The sequence below is a fragment of the Poecilia latipinna genome, unplaced genomic scaffold (assembly GCF_001443285.1).
Source record: "Poecilia latipinna isolate Pla-1442-1.1 unplaced genomic scaffold, P_latipinna-1.0 Scaffold2213, whole genome shotgun sequence".
NCBI lineage: Eukaryota > Metazoa > Chordata > Actinopteri > Cyprinodontiformes > Poeciliidae > Poecilia > Poecilia latipinna.
In genome coordinates, this window is record NW_015114829.1 from 81,323 (window position 1) to 103,939 (window position 22,617).

The 22,617-nt window shown below is 39.1% G+C and overlaps 1 protein-coding gene across 1 annotated transcript; it reads right to left on the reverse strand.

Annotated features, from left to right (window-relative positions):
• Nucleotides 1-590: 590 nt before the first annotated feature.
• Nucleotides 591-22,611, reverse strand: LOC106936770 (E3 ubiquitin-protein ligase MIB2-like; the record flags this gene model as incomplete). Its single annotated transcript, XM_015017972.1, has 15 exons — nt 591-2,027; nt 2,200-2,265; nt 3,188-3,381; nt 3,670-3,848; nt 6,256-6,516; nt 6,636-6,762; nt 14,892-15,046; nt 16,183-16,339; nt 16,633-16,781; nt 19,139-19,272; nt 19,868-20,030; nt 20,992-21,096; nt 21,187-21,294; nt 21,613-21,755; nt 22,386-22,611. Coding segments are annotated over 15 exons (2,409 nt in total), but the record flags the coding sequence as incomplete, so codon positions are not given.
• Nucleotides 22,612-22,617: the final 6 nt, after the last annotated feature.

The following is a 22,617-nucleotide window of genomic DNA, read 5'->3' on the forward strand; positions in this document are numbered from 1 at the left end:
CTTTACTAAAAGAGCAGAGCTAAATAAAAATCTTTGTTCTATAAATCATGTTGCCCTAATCAGCGCCGTTGTCGCCGAAAATGACAGAACAGGTGTTTTGTTCTCTATAAAAAAGAGTTTCTAGGTTAAAAATGTTGAGTAAACTCAATAAAAGACGATCTACCGCACGTCGAGAATTTTATAGATCGGAGGTCATCAATCGGGGTAACAGCTTATGAGGTTGCTCCTCAGTATTTTATGTCTTTTATATTTTTGGAGCTGGATAAGGTCAACATTTTATGAAATAACTCATGAAAAGCACATGTAGCGTTCTCTACGTTTCACATTTATGCAGCACCATGCTAGTAGCCTGGTAATGGTGTGTGGAGCAGCTGCTGGCCGCCTGCAGACCCTCAATGCTGTGCTCACGATCAGCTAAACTCATCACAAGTATGAAGCAGAAATAACAAATGTGAAGAAATGATATTCATTTCAACTGTCGTAATTAGTGAGGCCTGTTTTCTTGTGAACCAGATAGAATGTGTGTCAATATGAAACTTGAGATGCTTTAGACTGAAAAGATAATCAATGTTAATGCAGATTTGGATCCAGTTTTTTTTTTTTTTGTTTCCATTTGCAAGAGTTTGCACCTTCTCACATCTTCGTTTTGTATGTTTTGAAGGGAACTGAAGTCTCTTCGCAGAATCTGCTCCGCGACCGTCCACATTTCAACTGAGAATTACACGTTTTGTGTTCATGTTAGTCATTAATGCCAAGATCTATTTGTTTTTGTTACATTTCTTCCTCTTGGTGATCCACCGGAACAAATCGATACAAAGCGCTGTAATGGTGTTAGTGTGAGAGTCTGGGAAAGGGCTCTTAAAACATTTATGGATATTCCGAGTGCTTCCAAGATGCGATACCCTGAGTAGCAGACGTAGGCTTGGGTTAAACCTCAGTAGAAACAAAAACACATTTTTTGCCAAGCAAAAAACATAAAAAATAAAATAAAACACCTTTCACACATAAATAAAACTTTGTAGTCAAAGGTATGTTGGCAACCACAAGCGTAACCCCTAGAGTAAAACAAAACCCTAGTTTATCTGTGACAGAACAAGTCGTTTTCAGCTGGATAATATGCAAATACTCATGCATATATAGTTTCTGTCTCCCTTTGCATATAGACAGAAGTGTTTTGGGGTCTACATAGAAAGCTTTCAGCTATACCCTCTCTCTGCAGAGCCTTACATTGAGAATTACGAGATGGATGTAAATGAGAGCGATGTACTTCACGGGCCAAGGAGCGCCAGGACAACCGGTCTCTGTGCAGACATGTAAACAAAAGAGGCCAGAAAACCACAGAGGATGATGGGTAACAGACATCCACGTAAAGCAGCAAAAGGGTCGGACAAAGTACAACAGGAAACATGAGGAGGAAACACTTTTTTTCTATTCTTCCCCATCGCTCCTTTATCAATCAAGAGGATTCAAAATGGAGGGAGGCGTCACGTCCACTCTGCCTCGTGCGTTTCCTCCTGGGCTCGGCTCGGAGTCTGTCCTGCAGCAGGAATTTAAATTAAAGCAATGTTCCTGGGCTGCTCCAGATGGAAATGAACCAAAAATGTAACGGCAAACTCTGAGCGATCTACAGCAGCGTCTCTTTAGAAAAAAAACGTTCGAACGAATGTTTGATCGCCGCTGGTGAGGTGCGGCAGCCAGAGACGGGAGGATACGAGAGCGGCGTGCCTCCATAGCCCTTCCTGGGGTCTGTGGGCCAGCGGACCTAGGAGGACACAAACCTGGAGCTCAGACAAACAGCTGGATCCGCTCCCGGATGGTCTGCCTGCAGATGGGGCAGGTCTTGAGCGCGGCGCTGCAGTCGATGCAGGAGGCGTGGCCGCACTGGAAGACCAGCTTGATGTGGTTGTCGATGCAGATGGGGCAGGTGATGCGCTCCTCCATCTGCCTGTAGCGGGACTGCAGCTGCTCCAGCAGGTTGTGCTGCTCAGAGTTCTCGGTGCCAGGGCTGCAGTCCACCTCGGTTTGGTCTGCGGAGTCAAAATCATTGACGATACCCAGTTTTAATCCAGAGTTTTATGTGTTGTTGCAGTGTTATTATAGACTGGTCAGGCCGTTTGTGCCACTCCATTCCAGGAATGGACAGAACCTAGCTCTGACACGTACCATACCAGAAAATAAAAGTCTCTAATCTCTTCTTACCTTGTCGTATTTTCTTGGTTATCGTGACCTGACATTTGATGCATTTCTTCATGCGATGTGCACATTCTGTTAAGACAAAGTTAGTGTTACTGACTACAGGGTTTCTACAGGTTTCACCAACTCAAACTTAAGACTTTTTGAGACCAATAACAAAGATCATATATCCAGGCCTGTGGCAGAAAACAGAAATCAGTTAATAGCATGATAAATTAAAACCAGCTCAATAATTTCCATTTGCATGATTTATATTTTTTCTATTTTCTCTCTCTCTTCCTAAAAAAAAAACAGGATGAGAAGAGCCTTCAGTCTGGTGCTTTGGTCTCAACTAGCCCTTTTAATGAAGTACAGTTTTGTTTTCAGAGACTTTATAGGTCATTTTATTTGCCATTTCTGATTTTTTGTTTATTTAATTTTGGATGTTTAAAAGATGTTCCAGTTAAATGTTCATTAAAATTTAAAGTTTATTGATCTTTGAGAATGTGTTCTTGCATTTTTTTTATGCCATTACCATTATATTACTTTATATTCCTTGAAAACTGTCTCAAAACAACATTATCATTTATCACAATAACTTGTGGGACAATTTATCGTCCAGCAAAATGTGTTACTGTGACAGGTCTATCTATATCTCCTCAGAAATGTACAAACCTGCTCTGGCCATAAATTTATATTTACCCATCACAGACGCAAAAAAAGCTAGCTAGCCAGCGAGGGCGTGTTAGCATTGAGTCACAGAATGAAGATGTCTGTGTGACTCAACCTTTTGCCTGTCAGAAACATCCCATGAGAAAAATAAGCATACACATAGAATATACAATTAAATAATCCTGCCAAGACAAAACTTAAGACACATGATTAACAAATTTAAGGATAACGTTAAGGCCTTAATTCTAGATACATGAATTTATGACTTTTTAAGGATCCGCAGTCGGTCTGGAGTACATAGAAGAAGATGGTCGTCCCGCTGCCCCTCAGCTTGCAGACGTACCTTCACAGGCCACGCTGTGCTGGCAGGGGCAGAACAGAACCAGCAGAGCCAGCTCAGAACAGATGAGGCATTCACTGGGACCGGCCGGCGTGGGAAAAACCAGGTTGGTCATGGTGTTGGGTGTTGTGTGGACCCGCCGCAGGCTCGCACTGCTCAGGCCCTGCCCACAGGTGATGGCCTGCAGGCGCTGCAACCTGAACGACAGCAGACAGCCGTGAGAGCTCGTCTGAAACGACTAACACGTCAACATAAAAAATACAATTTTTTATCCAAGTCAAACTCTGACATGGATTTGTTTGCATAAAAACGTTTCTCTATGAGCTACATTTCATTTGTAGCCTGACTTGCTAGCCTATGAAAATGCAAGTTTTTTGGGGTTCTTTTATGGTTAATTTTATACTCAAACCAAAATAACCTTGTAGTTGCCCTGTATTTGAACTGAATGTCAGCCCGTAGATCGTAGCCGACTTCTGAACACGTACCTGTGCTTCTCAGAGAAGTTCTTAATGAGCTGCATCATGGTGCCGTCTCCCACCAAGTCCAGAGGACTCTTGCCCTTGTGGTTGGCGTAGCTAATGTCAGCACCTTCCTGGGCCAGAAAACAAGCAATCGCCATGGCGACGTTCAGCTCGGTGTTCCCCAGGAGACCCGAGGAATTCAGCTGTGGACACAGAAGGAGGAAGACGAGAGAGAGGATAAGGATAAGGAGGAGGGGGGGAAAGTCTAAGCTAAAACCATTATGATTGTAAATGAAATTGTGTTATTCCAAGAGAAAACTCTAAAAACAAAGTCACAGATGCAGGAGAGCCGAGCGTAACATAAGTGTAAGAGGTTCAATGAGAGTCATCCAGATTTAGACGCTACATAAACCCACATCTAATCAGCACAGAAGAACTCCCAGGACAACTCATCTGCTGACGGTGGCCGAAACGGCCCCGAGCATCAAGTCTAGCCACCTTCATGGCTGTGTATGGGTGCTTTTTTGAGCGTGTGTGTGTGTGTGTGTGTGTGTGTGTGTGTGCATGTGCATGCGTGCGTGTGCGTTGGCTCAAAGCCCATGATGCTGAGAGGAGCTGCAGTGTTAGCGGTCATCTGGAGCGATGAGGATGTTTTTTTGTAAATCATGAAATATTTACACCATGTAATGGGACACAAGCTTGTGTGAAACGTTTCACAACAGAAGGTTTTCTTTTCTAAGGAAAAATAATAGACTTTGACAAAGAGTTGCGTTAATGGCTCTGAAAAACAAAAGGAACAAAATTTTGATGACAGTGCAGTTCTGGTCTGGGCAATCCTACCGAACATCAAATATGGGGGGGGGATAAACGGACTCCATACTTACAAAGCACACTTTAGACACAGATGAGTCGGCTGTTGACCACTCATCAACACTAATCACCTACCAGGCCAGTCGTAAACCCAAAAATCTATTTTTTTCTGATCAGTGAACACATCATAAACACCACTATGTCGTACAAATATCACTCTTGTAGGTGGATGCTGTTACTGAGAGAAGAAGATAAAAAGTTAGCCGTTTTTAGCATCACGCTGTTGTTCTATTACTACTAGCCATGCTAACCAAGCTAACTGTTAGCATGGTACAGACAAAATGCCAACTACATAATATCTGTTCTAGTAAAACCCTGTTTCACAGCTAATGCTCACACGCAAACACTGTACAACTACTTCTGGTTCTAATTTAATTAATCAGTGATCACTTTGCTTATTAGTTTATTTAATTTTTAGCACCAAGTGTCCACTATCAACAGACATTTCTAGCTTACAGTCATTTGCATAAGCTAGAAATGACCCTAGAGAATATATTTTATTACTGTTCTTATACATTCTCACACTAAGGTTTGTAAAGAGAATCTGAATTAAGTAACACAGGAATTTGTAGATCAAAGCTTCAAAGGAGAAAGAAAATGGGGGATGGGAAATTGTCCACAAAACTGATCAGAGTATTTCTAGTCCTCCATAACGGAAACAGTTCAGTAAGTATCACAGACGTCCCAACTAAAGCTTCATCTTGGCTTATTTCCATTCTTCACGTTCCCTCTAAATTTATGTCCAACAACGCTGCGGATCTCGAACAAATACAACCTTTAAAGCAACAGAGCTCTCCGTGACATCATCTTTACTTCAAGAAAGTGAATATTTTATGTTCTGTATCCATATTTTTACTTTTATTAAACCTTGAACCTATAACGCATTCCTCGGGTTATATTTAGCTCCACTCTAACCTCATTACTGTCTCTTAAGTTAATCTGGGTTCTTGCGACCTGCTTGCACAATGAACTGAGGTCCTTTCTCCTCAGTTAAATCTGTTCCAAGCTCAGCCGCCTAAATCCCCATTTTACCTTCCTTCGCCTTTCATCCTGCCGTTTACCTGGAACCCAACTAACAATTTCATCCTAAACATATCCTAGGAGACTAAGCATACACTGCAACATTCATTGGTTAAGGTTTGTTGCCTTACTGTGTTTCCCGTTATACGTTTCCCAGAGCATGTTTTTTTTTTTTAAATCTCACTTGGAGACTATATTTATCTCTTTAAAACTATAAGGTATAGATGTCTCTATTTTAGAGTAGATCAGCAACGTCTGGTTAGGTCTTTACTACTTTATTTAGCTTATGTTGACTTATATAGTGGTTGTTTGTTTATTTTTACCTCTTTGTTTTGCAACTGTGAGTTCAGGTTCTTAACTATGTACTTGGTCATTTTGTTTATTTAAATAGATTCAGATATTACACTTCAGAAACAAAATATTACTAAGTACCTTTGGTGTATTTTCTAGGGCAAATATTTCAGTACATTTAAAATAAGAAAACTAACTGACATGTCATTTTTAAGGAGCTTGTTTTAAGTCAACAATTCTTTAGTATGAAAAAGGACAAGTTATAAGTGAAATAATCTGTCAGTGCAACTAGTACTTTGAACTTTATTATTTCAGGCCTTTGGATGAGTTTCTGTCCAGCAATGACTTTGTAATTCCAAGCAGAAGGTAACGGTAATCTATCATTTAACAAGCCCACCCTCCATGTTTAGACTCCCCATCGGCCCTCACCCTGCAGTAGAGCGACGTGGACGAGCAGCCCTCGCTGCCCTCCTCCGTGCTGCTGCCCCCTGCTGACGGGGTGAGCATGACGTTGGCCAGCTGCGGGCGGAGCAGGGCCACGTGCATCGCCGTGTCACCGTCCTCGTCCTCCATGTTGACGTCGGCGCCCTCGTCCACCAGCAGCTGCACCAGGTCCGTGTGGCCCTGCGTGACGGCCAGCTGCAGCGGTGACTGGTTTCGGTTGTTGCGGATATTGACATCACAGCGCCCCTAACAAAAAAAAACAAAACAAAAAGGAATGAAATGTAATTTTTTTTTTTTACATCAAATGTGGATTTAAACAAATAAATAAAAACGAATACTAAAGAGGCTCTTTATTTCTGGCCCACCTCCTTGATAAGGACCTCGGCGACGTCTCTGTGGTTGTTGAGAGCAGCCAGATGAAGGGCAGAGAAGCCGTCTTCCTTTTTAACGTCCACCAGCTGTCGAGCTCGACCCAGGATCTTTTCTGTGGCCCTGAAGGCAACATGAACAGACAACTTGACCAGGCACAACTCAGATTATACCCATTTAGAAACTGTTTCTAAGCTGGCAGAGGAAAAACCCAGAAAACCACGTCTATCATGGTTTGTATGTATTAAAAGCAACAGCAGAGTATCCAAAAACTGTACGTAAGTAAACTGTAAGTAAGAGTAACAGTACTTCAGCTACTTCAACATAGTTTTACTGAAGTAAAAGTAAAAAGTAGCCATCTAAGAAATTACTGAAGGGTAAAAAAGTATTTGGTAAAAGGGTTACTTAAGTACTGATTACTGATCAGAACAGCAATTATTTAATATCTAACAATTACATAAATCTGACAAACAAAATAATAAAGTTATGTGGGAAATTTTGATATTTTAAAGATTAAAATGAAAATAATACATATAATTAACATAATTACAAAATAAGGCAAAAAAAAAAAAAAAAAAAAACGTTTTTCCAAATTTCTTTCAATACGAAACTAACAAAACCTGCAGGTGTTTATGTCTGGTGTTATGGTGAAGGTTTGGCTGAAACAAGCCTGTTCATTATTCAGTAAAGCTGTTTAGGGGTAGAGTAGCGGTACTTCATAATGAAATTACTCAAATAAAAGTAAGAAGAACAGCAAAGTAAAAATACCCCTAATAGTTTTTTTTTTTTTCTAAAAGATACTTGACAAAATGTAACTGAGTAAATGTAGCTAGTTACTACCAATCTCTAGTCAACACTTTACAAGACTGTGTACAATTTTCCCTTCACCACAAAATGAAACACCAGTTTCTGCTTGTCTGCGTCATTGAAAGTCCCGATAAAATAACCTGACATTTACTGTTGTGAAGAGGAGAAGTTTCAGGTGAATTTTCTTTATTTCATGACCTTTTGTGCATACATTTGATTCAACAGAGAGTTTGTTTTTTTTGTTTTTCCACAAAAGCACCAGAGCGTATTTTCATTATTCGTTTACAAAGCGCATAGTTTTCATAACAAGAAGCCCTCATTATTATAAGTCCAAGTTCATGACGCCTGAGCAGAACTGCAGCTGCTTCAAAAGCTGCTAACAAGACAATCTGAGCAGACGGCATGCTCTTCAACATGACTCCAGACAAAGTCCCAAATATTAACCTTCCAGATTGCCATCCATCAGGATTAGTCAGGTTACGGCGCATTACGCTGAATATCAGTCTGTGTTTAATTGCAGAGCGTAATGAGGCCTCGGTCAGTGAAATGAGAGCATTGCAACTTTGTTTGCATTTTATGCAGTGCAAGTCTGGGCTGCGCCGTTTGAATACTCTCTCCTCTCTGCCTGAGTGGGCTTTATGAAATGTGAAATTGAAGCCGACAGCCTTAGCAAGCGCCCAGGAAGCTGGCAAATCACCACAGAGGCATTAGTGTGACATGAACCAAAACTTCTGGAGGAAGTTGGGTTTAATTTACTGCTTGCCTCTGCAGGATTTTAACTGCGTGGAAACACCGATGGCACACACACGCTGGCAGACGACCCAGCTGTCCGTCGTTCCAAAAGCGAAGAACAACGTGGAGAAGGGCGGAGAGCACAGGCTGATGCGCAAAGACCTCCGTAGAAACGGCTTTTACTAACATGATTAATCGATTATAACAATTCCTTATTCATTAGTTGCTCACTGCGAATGTGTTAGGAGGTGTGGGCTGAACTCGTTCGTTTGTAACAGAGTCAGTCAGATGTGACTTGGATCGCCTGTGTGATTTAAAGGCATCCAACGAAGACATCGCCAGAGGTCACAGCTACCTGCATTGCAGATCTGTAAGCTGATGGTCCAAGCGCTGACGGAGCCTCCTTTACTTCAGCTCCTCCTTTCCACATCACAGTCAAAAGATTAAACTGCTCAGTTTTTTTTTTTATTTAATGTCACCACTCCCGTCTGTACCAACTCATCCTCAGTTCTCTGCTTTCACAGTAAGACCTAGTTGACATTTTGAGACGTTTTGCTATGTGATCAAATCTCAGTGAAAGCAAAAATAAATTCAAAATGCAAATAAAACCATTCAGAGTCACGTTTAAACTAAACTTATTTTGTGTATATTATAGATTTATGTGAAATTATCAATCCTGACTGTCATGCTATGAAAACATTTGACCGTAGATGGAAAAAGAAGTGATAAAGAGAGAAAAGTAAAGTTATAAAAGGGAGAAACGTCATGAAGTCAAACCGGAGCGGCATCTCCTGTCCAGTATAAACAGTTATCCCATTATCTAACCCATTTGCGTCTTCAGAAGATATCTGGCAACATGCCTTGTTCCTTCCCTTTCCCAGGCTACTCTGTGAACTTGGCACATAGCTGTCTTTTTCCATTTCCTCAAACAAAATACATAGACTGCTAAACAATCCATTTTTGTCTTTCTGTCACAAAAAAAAAATGAAATAACTTTAGTTTATAACTTTGGAACAAACCCTCAACTTATCTGTGCAAGACAAAACATCAACAGATTAACAGATTGTTTTGGTTTGGGGTAAGTGTGAATCCCATGTTTTTCCTAGTCCTTTTAGGTCAATGTATTAAAGAGTAGACATAAACGTTTACTGTGCAGATGATGGCAGTTTTTTCTACTGGGTTTAAATATGGAACTTGCAAAATTCAACCAACCAATCTATGGACGACTCGATCGAGATGGATCTGGAAAATATGTGATCTATGTCCAAAACTGTTCTAGACTGAGTTAGGAACTCTGTATCCATTACTACAGCTCACTGTAAACAACAAATGACTAATTCACACAAAACTTTTAATACTACTAAAATTAATTACTTATAAAAACTCAGACTAGTGGAGATTTGAGAAAACTCTGCATTTGTGTTTGCGTGTGAACTAAACTGAGATTTAGGGTCGCGCTCATTAAAGTCTGCCACAAACAATGCAGCAGCACATCCCCGTACTTGCTTTGATGTAATTCTCAATCAACATTGTGTTATGTTTTTATCAATTTTGTATTCTAATACGCCATTTAAAAAAATAAACCTCCTGGCGCCATTTTTAATTCCCAACAGGAAGTTGTGGTTGTTTTGAAGCAATCAGATTAGTTGATGTAGATTTTAGCTTTGCACCACACTGCCCCCTATGGGTCTAGCATGTTTAAAACACCTCTTTATATTGGTGGGTTCATGTGGATGAAAACTTTTCTGAAACGGACTCTGTGTGCACAATATTAGTTTTTAAAAGACACGGCGGAGATATTCTGTTGGCTACCCGTGTAGCCAACAAGGTCTAAGAGTTATCAAGTCTGATTTTGTTACAAACCTATGTGTTATGACTCTTTCCAAACTGAGTAGAAACACAGAATAAAAAAATAAAAATACAGAGTTAACTAACCTACCGAAGATAAATCACTTAAACTGAATGAGTCTTGACCTTTAAATGTAATGTATACACACATGCACACAAGTGACAGCGTCAGTGCAGTGAAGGACGTTTGATGATCCATGAATGAACCAGTAAAGAGAGTCATTCCTGAACACTGTAAATCATGTCTCTCTTCATTGCGTGAAGCAGCTGGTGTCAGGCTGAATGAAGGCTGAAGACCGCAGCCTAAACTCAAAGACCTGAACACACGACTCGTGCCAGAGCAGACTGAACATTAATTAAAGAACTGCCTGCAGAGGTCCCAGTTCTCCCACACGGTTCTTGCTCACTTGCAAGTTTTATCTTATTATTTTGTGCACATATAACTCTCCTGCACAGGTCTGAATGGATATTATATTTTTAGAACAATCAGGAGGGTCCGTATCTTTTTAACTAGGTCAGATTTGACAAGGCGGTATGCATAGAGAATATGACAGGTGTAAAGAGAAATAAAAATAGATAAAATAGAAAAAAAAAGTAATCAGAGACGTCCAAAGAAAGAACAAAGTAACGGACGATTTTCAGCCATTTGGAAAGGCAAAGATCTGACTTTTTTTTTTTTTTTTTTAATCAGTGAACGCACTACAGCTAAATATTATTAGGTCACAGTAACAACACTGATACCAATGTCAAAATAGTTAAGAAGAAAATTTACCCAGAAATAGAAAGGCTGAACTTATTGCCTAAAAAATTGCTTTGCTTTTTTTTCCCCGTCTCTGTCCTTTTATCATTTCTCATAAAACAGCTTGTATTTGGAAATATGAATTACCTACAGGAATCACTGACAGAGACTAATATCTTTGCTTGCTAATGATAGTCAGACTAATTGTGATCCTCAATATTATACAGTGCCCTCGCTGATGGGAGTTTAAAATAGTAAATCTTTGTTTTAAATAGAAAAATCCTTACTTAATAATGCTTGCACTCTTCACTCTGTCTCATCACCTCTGACTCTTCAGAGACAGTTTGAAAATCATTTTTAGTTATTACAGGTCTTAAAAAGAAATCAGGAAGACATAAAAGCAATTTTAATATGCAAAATCATTACTAAAACCTACTAAAATGAATTTGTCCAGAAATCTGACTAGAACATGTTTAAACTAAAGTCAAAACTGAAACTTTAGCAAAAAATTACTTGATGGCAACAAAAGTTTCTAATTTAAATGTTTAGGACATTATCCATTTCCAATGTTTATCAAAACTTCAGAAGTTTCTAACCAACTCCTTCATGAGAAGACATTCAGGCTAAAGTTAAATCCAAGTGATGCTTTTATTTTTCTATGCTTACTTTCTTTTTTCCTGGACCTATTTTTATAGAACCATGGACGACTTTCCATGATATAGTTTTGTTATATCTGGAAAGGAAATTTTATGGTAGATCAGAACGCTGCCATGAAGTGCAGACACAGGAGATTCCTGTGTCTGCACTTCATGGCAGACACAGGAATCTCCTGTGTCTGCACAATAAAGCACAATTTACAGCAACAGGCAAACATAAGTTCTAAGGAAGTAAGACAGGCCCAAATAAGGATTTAAAGATCCTTAGAGCATTGTAAAAATGTTAAAAGTCATGCAAGGAAGGTTTCATCTTCGACGTCTCCGGGTTGCAAATTTTCAGTGGTGCTGCACATGGACAAGTTTAAAAGTGACAGAAAAAGAAAAAGAAAACAACAAAGTTCTTAAGCAACAAAACAAAAATATTTAATGCTTCACTAATAGGATTAATAGGATGGATCAAAGAGCGCAAAACAAAAATCATACTTTTGGAACTCTATCTCAACATAAAGTTCTGTAGTTTTGCTAAATGTTAAATGTTTAAAAACTATGAAGTTCTCATACATGCTTTTCCAGATTATTGAGCATAAAAAAGGGCTTCTTTTGCATAAAACTGACCAAAACCAAGTCTTTAAGTCTCAACTAATCCAAGATCTCTAATCTATCCCATAACCTTTGGATTTCTAAGTTTATACAAAATGCAGAGCTTTGCACATGTCATCTAAATCCATCTGCTAAATGTCCTTAATTTCAATGATTACATTTTTTTTTAAAATTATGTCCATTTGAAGAGGGAACTTTCCCTACTTTAACTATTTACTTCGTACAATCGCTCCTTGATTAAGGACCTTGATATATCTTGTATTTCTTGATGGCTCCTTTAAATTCATAAAATCAAACCTGTTCAGGTGTCAAACTCGCTCTTCTCCAGATTTCACTTTTTGCCAGTGTAAGGATTTGCTTTACTGCCTGAAGACACCGAAGGAAGTATCCATACCTTTATGTCAACACGTTCAGATGACTAATTCTCAGTATGTCAACTTAGATCAGTCATTACTTCATTGCTTGCAAAAGGTACAATATTTTGCTATTTGAATATTAAGAGGAACTATAAGCAGAGGCTTATCATCACTAAACTGACTTCCTGTGTTTTTAAGAACGTACATCTATTTATAAGTGCTATAAATGATGGAATAGCTCACCAATCTATATGAACAATAGACATTAGGGTACATTTAAAAACCCACCATGATCATTTGGCTTCACATTTTCTCTTTTTACATTTCATTTCATTTTACAGTTTTTTTTTTTTTACTTTGCAGTGTTTATTCCATTTCTATTTTTGTTTTATTGTTTCCATGATTATCTTTGTCATTATTAGCTTAAGTTTGCTTCTCTTTGTGTCCATTACTTTGGCATATTTTGCTCTATGCACATGGCATGAATACAATATTGCTGACACCGACATATGGTGGACTTTGGGGGCATCATTTACAATTGATTCTCAGTCTCCAATCAGTATTATGTACTATTCAGGACTATAAATAGTTGTGTTTTTCAAGTATTTTAATAGCATTTATGAAGAGACGTAGTGGAAACGAGGGTGCTGACTGGACCCAACGTGCTCAGAGTGGACATTAAACATCAAAATCAGAAACAAGTAGAACAGTTATATCATGTCTGGATGAGACCTTGTCATTGTGAAAACACACTGTGAGTAATCCACCAAGTCTCTTCCTGTCTGGTCAGTTTTATGCCCAGTTTGTGATTGAGATTTACACTCTGTGCCAGATAGACAGAAAACTAAGGAGCCTATAAGTGACCAGTATCAAAGACACTTGGTGGAAGTGTCAGACACTGGTCACATATAGCCAAGCATAAAGAAATTTAGGCAAGCATAAAGAAATTAATTTTATTAAGTATAAAGAAAGTGGCTTTCTTTATCGTTCATAATCTGTTTATATCATTCACACGTTTTTATTATGAAAGTAGCATGTTTCACTAGATTTCTCTAAACCTAATAAATTATCAGCTGTGCTAAAATTACAGGAATTCACTTTACCGCTAATGGCATGTTTACAGAGAACGCCGCGATACACACCTCGCACAAATAAGATACACTAATTGCACCTTTCAGGGACAAGCTTTTAAGCAACGGGGACAAGAAGGTATGGCATTATCCTGCGTGACTAACCACAGAGAGAAGAACATTCAGATACCTGGTTTATTGTTTCGTATAGCAGTAGTCACACACACTCACATACACACACAGATGAAGTGAGGGCTGGCTGCTTTGAGAGCAGATATGAAAAACAGAGAAGTCCATGGTGTCTCTACTGTCTGTACATTTTTCGTGGCAGATTGAGGCTGCAAAATATATCATAATTTATCAATATCGCAACATACATATCAAGAAGATCTTAATGGGTTGTATTAATATGAGCTAATTATTTAAGTATCGTTCTCTTGGATTCTCTACTAACATGCATCTGATGCTATTAAAAATGATGTGAACCTTTTCATCTTCTGTTTTTACTTGTTTGTCTTAAATGTTTTTGATTAAATAACGATTCTGCTACATTGGAGAGTTTTCAGCCATTAGAAAAAAAGCTTGCACAAGGTCGTGCCACAGCATAGTGATACTTAAGTCCAGACATTGACTGGGCCACTCAACAACCTTGAGTTGATATTTAGATATTCTCCTTCATAATGTTCTTGCACGAAGCAGAATTTATGATTCTGTTAACTACAGCAAGCTGACAAAAAAGACAAAAAAAAAAAGAAAGACGACAAAGAAAAAAGGCGACAAATACTTTTCCCTGGTATTTACAATATATACTGATGTCAGAAAAGTAGGCAGTAAGCTTGTCCTTCCTGTGAAACGCTCTCCGAGACTGTGATGAGAGCTTGTTTGGATTCCTGGAATGTTTTATCTGATTTGTCCCCGCGAAACGGTGAGGTTACTGCATATAGTCTGGGAACAATTTTGAGTACAAGTGTGTGTGCATAGAGAGACAAAAGAAAAAAATACAGATTGCTGCATTTCTGAGAGATATTGACTCCCAGCCTGCTGACAGCAGCAACAACTGTGTGGGAGACGAGCTCTCTGCAAGCTATCTGTAACAGATAGCGTTGAGAATTGACCTTGGGATCCTCATTTGAACTCACAGGAGAGATTCCCACACACACAGAAAAAAAAACAACAAAAAAAAACATCATTTCCAAACATGAGACGCATGCATTCAAACTAATGATGCTGCAAAAGAGCAGGATACAGAACTATGTGGAAAGTGTAGCTGCATAAAAATTACTCTGCATTTTCCTAATAGAAAAGATAGATGGAAGGGACTCGACATGTAGAAATTACACTATTATTTGATTCTTATCTGCTTAAACTGATTAGCTTTGATTTCCCCTGATTTTCAGTGCTCAGTGATTTCAGAGTTTAATCTTTGTATGCGATTCCCACTTACAGTTTGTTTCCTTTGAGGGCGGCGTGGTGAAGCAGGTTGAAGCCTCTGTGGTTCTGCTGGGTGAAGTCAATGTTGGGCACTACGACCAGGATCTCAATGATGCTGCGGAAATCCTTGGCAATGGCATCATGGAGCGGCGTGTCCCCATATGAATCCTAACAGAGTAAGTTGACAGGTAGCACGGTAAGTAAAGATGTTGCATAAGTTAAAAGAAAACCGAACCTGGATGCTGTTCAACAATAATCAAAAGCAAAAGTTTGCTTTAGTCTGAAGACCTCTGAATACCTTCCATGAAATAATTTTCCAAGTCAGTGCAAAAGCAGACAGAGAAATAGACCATATGCACATTTGTCACAGATAAAACACAAACACACTCCAGGCTGACATGTTTTTAGTTGAGTAGCCAACCATTCAGGCAGAATAAACTGAGTTAGTTAGGCAAATCAGGGCCAGGCTGCAGGCATGTTAGACCATCTGAAAAAACTCTGTTCAAACAAATACATTATCTTAATGAGACAGTAACACCGGGTCAGAAAATCTATAAATAAATATACTTATACACAGAGTTCCAACAATTTTTTTCATTTCTACGGAATTCAAAAGGAACAAGAGAAAGATTAAAAATGGATGAACGACAGAGGACAGATGAATTCACCCATGGTCAGTTGAAAAATAGGTAATCTATATCCAAAACTTGTCCAGACAGAGTAGGATCTCTGTATCCATGACTACGATGTCTGATGATACAACATTTTGAATTTCTTCCCAAGATATTTCAACAATCCTGTCACTATTTCAATAAGTCAAAGTTGAAACAACCACCAAAAGTGGTAAAAAACAAATATATATCAATTAGAGTTGGGCATGTCACAATAAAATTTTTTGCTGGATAATAAATTGTCCCACTAACGATTGTGATAAATGACAATATTGTTGGTTTGAGAACATTTTCAAGTAATATAATGATAATGGCATAATAAGACACTTTGATTTTGTAAAGAAATCAGCACTCGGACTTGGAGACATTTCAAATAAACAAAATAAAAAAAAAAAACAAATCCAATAAGTAAGATGGAAATAAAAACCACAAATAACCAAACCATAAATAAAATGGATTATCATGAAAATAAAATATTAATTGCCAGAGCAGAAATTATTGAGCTCATTTTAATTTATTATGTAATAAATTGACTAATTGTGACGAGGGTGTTTTTTTGTTTCCACGGCCTGCATGTATAGTACAACATATTGTTGTTAATGCTGGAGAGGTAAGCGCTCTGCACCCGCTCACCTGGAGATTGATGTCAGCCGCATGTTCAGTCAGCACTCGCACCACGTCAGTGAAGCCCTTGTTGACAGCGATGTGGAGCGCTGTGCACATGGAGTTGTTCAGTACGTTGACATTCGCCCCTTTGCTCAGCAGCAGCCGTGCAATCTCAGCCTGGTTACTGAGTCAAAACAAACCAATGCAGGTAAATTATACATCCTTTTTATTGGCAAGTATTCTTTTTTTTTTTTTTATTAAATACGGAATTAATTGTGAACTAAATTAGTAATCGATTAACTGTTAACTGGAGTATACGGAAAAAAATTCTGCCAACTTTTTTTTATTATTTGATTAATCAATTAATCATCAGAACAGTCGACGGAATAATCGATGACTAGAATGATTGTCGGCTGCAGCCCTAATCAAAACATTTAATCAAACGAATGCAGGACTGGAACATGAATGCGCCCTCACCCGAAGGCAGTGTAGTGTAAAGCCGTGTCTCCATCTTCGTCTTTGACCTCGACGGAGCTGTTGGCCTGCAGGAGGGTCTTCACCACCTCTGTGTGGCCTTGGTGAGCGGCGACCTGCAGAGCCGTCTTGCCTTGGTTCTTGATATCCACCTGGCAGGAGCACAGACACAGCTGGAGATTCATCCGAAGCAGAGACGCAGCGCGCACCAACAGAGCTGATCAAACACTGGCAGGAAATAATCTGCGTATGGACAACCGTGCTCATCATACACGTGACGGGAGATAATCCCACCAGGCGGTGCAGTCATGGCAGAACGGAACCGAGGGGGAACAACAAACACAGCAGCAAAAGTGTTCGTCCAACTTAAAACCTTTCCACTTTAATAACAACAAACTTCAACGTGCTTTACACAGGTTTGAAGCAATTAGAGCTGAAACAATCGGATGAATAAATTAGGAAAAAAAAAAAGTTGTCAACTAAATTAGTATACAGACTTAAACAAAGGTGAAGAAAACAACATATTCAGAACAGTAATTAAGCCGAAGCTGTACAAAAATATATAGATTTTTTGTTTTAAGATAAAAATGTCTATAAATATGTTTTAGCCAAAGCTCCTCCAGTACTAAAGTTTTAGCTTCACCTGGTTCAGATTTACTAAAGGAATACTAGTGTAGAAATTTAAGAAAATGTTCATTTTCTTTATTTGTTTATTTCCATTTTTTTATGCATTTCTAAAACTGTATTTAAAAAAGGCTAATAGGGTTTAATGAAAAATCTGTAGAATGTGTGATTTTTTTTATCTGATTAATCAATTAATCATGAGAATAATTGATACATTAATAAATAAAATAATCATTAATTGCAGCTCTAGAAGTAGCAGAGAAACTAAAATGCATAATTTATAAGTGTGTAATAAACTTGTGTTTAACCGCTCCAAATGTTGAGGTGGCTTTAATGTGAAAAAAACGTTAAAAACTTCCATGGGGTGTCGATAGTTTTACGAGGCACCGTACCTAGACACGCTTTCCAAAATACTCGAAGGTATAAAAACAATAAATAACAATAAATTTTATTTGTAAAAAAAATATAGGCATAAAGATTTAAGAATCAGTATAAAGAGACGTCTGTCAGGATGCAGCATGTTTAACGTGTTTCTCCTCAAACAAGAGTTCAGATTGTTAAATTTTTTTGTAGCCTCAGTTTATAAGTACTGCACATGGGTTATGTGGAAAAGGTCTGTTTTTTTCCCCAAATCACTGGGAAACAACACGTTCTGTCCGACTGAAGGTCACAGAGCTCCATTTACGAGGTTCATTTAATCCTTAGAAAGAATTTCCCCTGCACATAAAACACAGCAATGGTGTAGTCATTTCTTTGTGAAGCAAGTGTAAAGGTATGAAAAAGGTAAAAAAAAAATATATATATATATATATAAAATAAAATAAAAAAACAGCTATATCACAAACAAAGTGTATACTGTATTTCATTAGAAAGGCACTTATATACACCAGAAGATATGGTTTTAAAACTGGGGTTTTCAAATCCAGTCATCAAGGGCCATTAATGTCCCGTGATCTTTAGATGGGTCTCTGAGACACATCTTAACGCCGCAGGACACCGGCCCTTGAGGCCCTTGAGGGCCTTGAGGGCCTTGAGGGCCTTGAGGCCCTTGAGGGCCTTGAGGCCCGGAGTAGAAGATCCATAACGTAAAAATTTTTTTAAAAAGCAGTGGTTAGCATTTTCCTAAATTTGTATGACTGTTTCCAAGCAAAGCTTTGGGGAACTCGGCTAAACATGCTGGTAATCCTGATCAATCTGTGCTTTCTGGCATCATTTCCGATGTTCCTTATCTTTTTATCACAAAAACATATGAAAGGCTTTGAGTTATACTTCCCTTTCATGCTTTTTTAGATGTCTGGATTGAGATTTTACAATTACTACTATACACAAATGCCAAATATGGGGAAAAGTTTACAAGTGACATTGTTAACACAATGACATAAATTGAATTAACCAAATAAAAAATTAAAAAAATAACGAAATTATGAGACTTTTGACCTAGAAGGCAAAAGTCTTGTGGTCACAATGGGAGTAGATCCAGAGTTCTCTTGTGGAGACGGGACCATCCAGAAGGTCAATCATTGCTAATGCTAATGCACTCCACCACTAAAGTCAATATATCAACAAAGTATTGAAGGATAAGTATAAACAGCTATTAACGGTTGTATGTATGATTTATTTCAGTCGTTTTTAGATTGTTTGATTAATTTACAACAAAAAACTCCAACAGATCATTTCTACTTTGTCATTATTGTGTGCAGAAGTTTTCTGCATTTCTTTCTGCTTTAGAAAACACACGTAACAAAAAGAGGAAAATGTGAAAAATAATCAGAATGCAAAAAAAAAAAAAAAGAAGAATCTGTCTGCACATCAACTCGCAGTTTTGTCTCTCGAATCAATGAGTCACACCCCAGACTGCAGCAAAGCGAAGGCATGTTGCGCTAACCTTGTCGGGATACTTCTGCACCAACTCCCGCACCTTGTTGGCACTCCCGTGGGCTGCCTCGATGACGAGCCGGCCCGGGTTGTCCTGCTCCGTGGACTGAGACAGCAGCTTCTCCAGCACGGAGATGACGGTACCTGAAAAGATAGAGGAAGAGGAGCAAGGAGAGGTTGTGGGAAGGGAAGACACGAGAAGGAGGGAAAATGTTAGTTTCTTTAATCCAAACATTAACCGCAAAGGATGTTCGGAGAGGGGGGGCGCAAAATCTGAATGCTGCAACGGTTAATGAATCTGTCAGAACTGAGCAAAACCAAAGGAATGAGTCAAAATGTCCCTTCCATGCAAAGTGAATCTGACCACACACACACACTCACACGTTGGCATGTTAGCACCTTTCCATCCAGTGAGGCGAACATAAACACAGAGTATGCCATCATCAAGAGGCTGCTGAGAACTTCAGACATGATGACAAATGTCTGCTGAGCTGCCAAAGCGTCTTGCTGTCAGCACACTGGACCGTAACATGCTACGGGGAAGAGCGCTTAAACAAACAGACACCTTGTTCGCACATTAATGGAAAAAAAAAAAATAAAAGGAAAAAGAGAAGGCCCTTATTGGCAGCCTGTGTGAGGAAGCATGCAAAAGCAGAGATGGAGCTAGGAGGAAGGCTGGAGAGGACTGAAAGAGCATAGCGTTTGAGTCGGGCCCCCTGGATTCCCGCAGAGGCCTTACTTCCAGATTCATTGGGGTTCTCGGCCGTCATGAGGTTGGCATCAACCTCTGCAGGCTGGGCCATAAGGCACGCCGGGTTGAACGTCCACGTCTGACCTCCAAACGCCACCCGCAGGTCACCGTCAGCGTAAACTTTCAGCACCTTTCCCACCTGGCCAAGCACCTACAGACAAAAGGCACCAAGTTAACAAACATCCTGAAGAATGTAGTCTGGTTACTATTCGTGTTGTAATTTAGAGATGTTCCATTTCTAATTTGGATACAGGATCAGAAAGGTTTTACAAAGCAGAGTAAGAGCAATGTGAGAAGCTATTTAAATGGAGTTGCATTTTTATGACATGTCCAGACCTATCAGTGGTTTAAGGCATAGTGAGAGAAATAGACTTTTAGTAGATAACAGTAAGGTTGAAGGTCTTACAGCAAAGTGTCTACTGTTCTATCCATCTCTCTGAGAACATACTAGATTTTGAAATGTTTGCAGCCTTTTTGAAATCAGAAAGTATTTTTATTGTCCAGAGAAAACATACATATTAAGGTGGTTTGGTGATGCACAAACCTCATTTACCTCCAAAATAAGAAGCTAACAGCTTAATATGCTAACGTATTTTAAAATAAAAAAGTCTTGCTGTACAGCCTCTCCCTGATGCTAACATAAATAAGCACAACAGAAAGGCTAGATATAAATGTATAACACTTTTTATAGTTACTGTTCTTAAAAAATAATGGAAAAAAAAAAATCTATCTGTTGAAGTTGGTTCTAGAAGTTCAAAGAAATCAGCCACAAAATTATGATCGGTGCATTTTAGTTGTATGAGTGAGGTAAGTCAGACATGGGGTGATGATCAAGTTAAAGTTATAAAAAGGCAAGCAACACTTTCACAAATAAAAGTTGTGATCATATATAGCCCAAAGGAAACTTTTTTTTTTTTTTTTAAATCAGAATATGGACTTTTCCCCAAATAATTTAATTCAATTAAGCATCTTTCTCTTTTTTAAAGGAAGACTGCATTAATAGGAACTCAAAGTCTCAAGACGATCTGTGTAAACTTTAGTTCTTCGTTTTACTAGCCCAGAAATCAAAGCATATAAAACTAGAGTTAGATAGAAAGTAAAACTTAGCATACAGGAGTCATGCTGTCCGTCCACTCTCCGTGGCCAGCCTGAAGTCTCTTCACATTTTCCAGCTCATCCAGAACTTTAACCAGTTCGCCAACTCCAAAGGTGTTCACCTGTCGGAAGGGGGAAAACACATGAATAAATCTGGGGAGCTAAATTTAAATCATATTGAAGATGTGATCAGGTTTTCTGTGATTCCGTACTTTGGTGAGAGCTCCTGGGTGGAAGGTCCAGCGGATGTTGTTGCTGTACTGGACCCGGACGTCTCCTCTGTCGGTTATTCTATGAACCGTCCCGATCCGACAAATGTACTGCAAACATAAATAGGTTGTGTCACTCCAGGTTCCCCCACAGCTGCTCTGACCTCAATGTTGCCTTTGGCAGCTGTGGCTGGAAACATGAATGCTCCGTTTGCCTTCACTTTATTAGGGCATCCACCTGAACCACTTATATAACATAAAGTCTCTGCGAGTCACGCGGGCGTACACGCTGGACTTGTGACTGCATTCTCACTGAATATGTGCACAGGACAAACCAACTAGAAACCAAAAAGAAGTGCATTTTGCACTTTACATTCCGAGGAAACCAAGGTGCCTGTTCTCATGAGGTGGATGGGATGTGTCTCGTACCTCTGCCATTTTGGGATTCCACCCTCCGTGTCCTTCCTGCATCTGCCGCAAGATCTCCACCTCCAGTAGACATTTGACTTTGTCTCCCTGCTGAAAAGAGTGGCCATCAGCGCTCTCCTGGCGCTGGAGCTCCGCATGCTCACCTGGATGGGGAGGAATCGGCAAAAAGACACCATCAATGCTCGGGGGGACAGATTCAGAAGGATAATCATTTAAATATTGGACTTAATGTTTCTACGCTGTCAGGTCTTGAATCGAAGTCAAAAGTTTTGTTTGGGCAGACAGTTTTGCCTTGTAAAGCCATTTCTGAAAATGTAAAAGTTTCCAACATAATGACGCTAACTAAAACAAACTAAAACATTTTGTTGTTGAAATTTACTGCAAATATCCTCAAAAAAAAATAAAAAAGCTGCTTAGTGACTTGTATTAAATGTCATCCAAGGACAAACGCAGCTGATGGAAGACTGATGAGTTTCTACAGATTAAAACTAACATATCAGCAGCCGGGAACAGGGTTGTGGAGAAGCTTAAAACAGAGAATAGTAAATTACTAAAATAAATGTTCGTTGCAAAGCTGGTCCAAAACTGGATCCAGAATTTGCTGACAAGACCTGAACATTGGTAAATAAAGATACAAGTAAATTTGTAAATTGAAAATCATCTATTATTTTCCTACTGCTACTTTGCGTTGGTCCAGTACATAAAATCCCAAAAGAAGGACAAAGTGTGGAAAGATGAATATTTTTGTAATAGAAACAATACATCTTACTGACCAAGTTTAGGTAGGTGATCTTTGTAGTAGAAGCCTCCTTGGCCATCCGACACGTACTTCAGGTCCACTTTGCCTTTGTGGCCCATTCGGTAGACATTGGTGGTGCCATTGGACCAGGTGACACTGGCCACGCTGCGGCCAGACTCCGTGTCCCAGCCACGAATGTCCACCACTTTCCCAACCTTACCCTCCCCACCTAAACGCACAAATACAAATACACAAACAAACAAAAA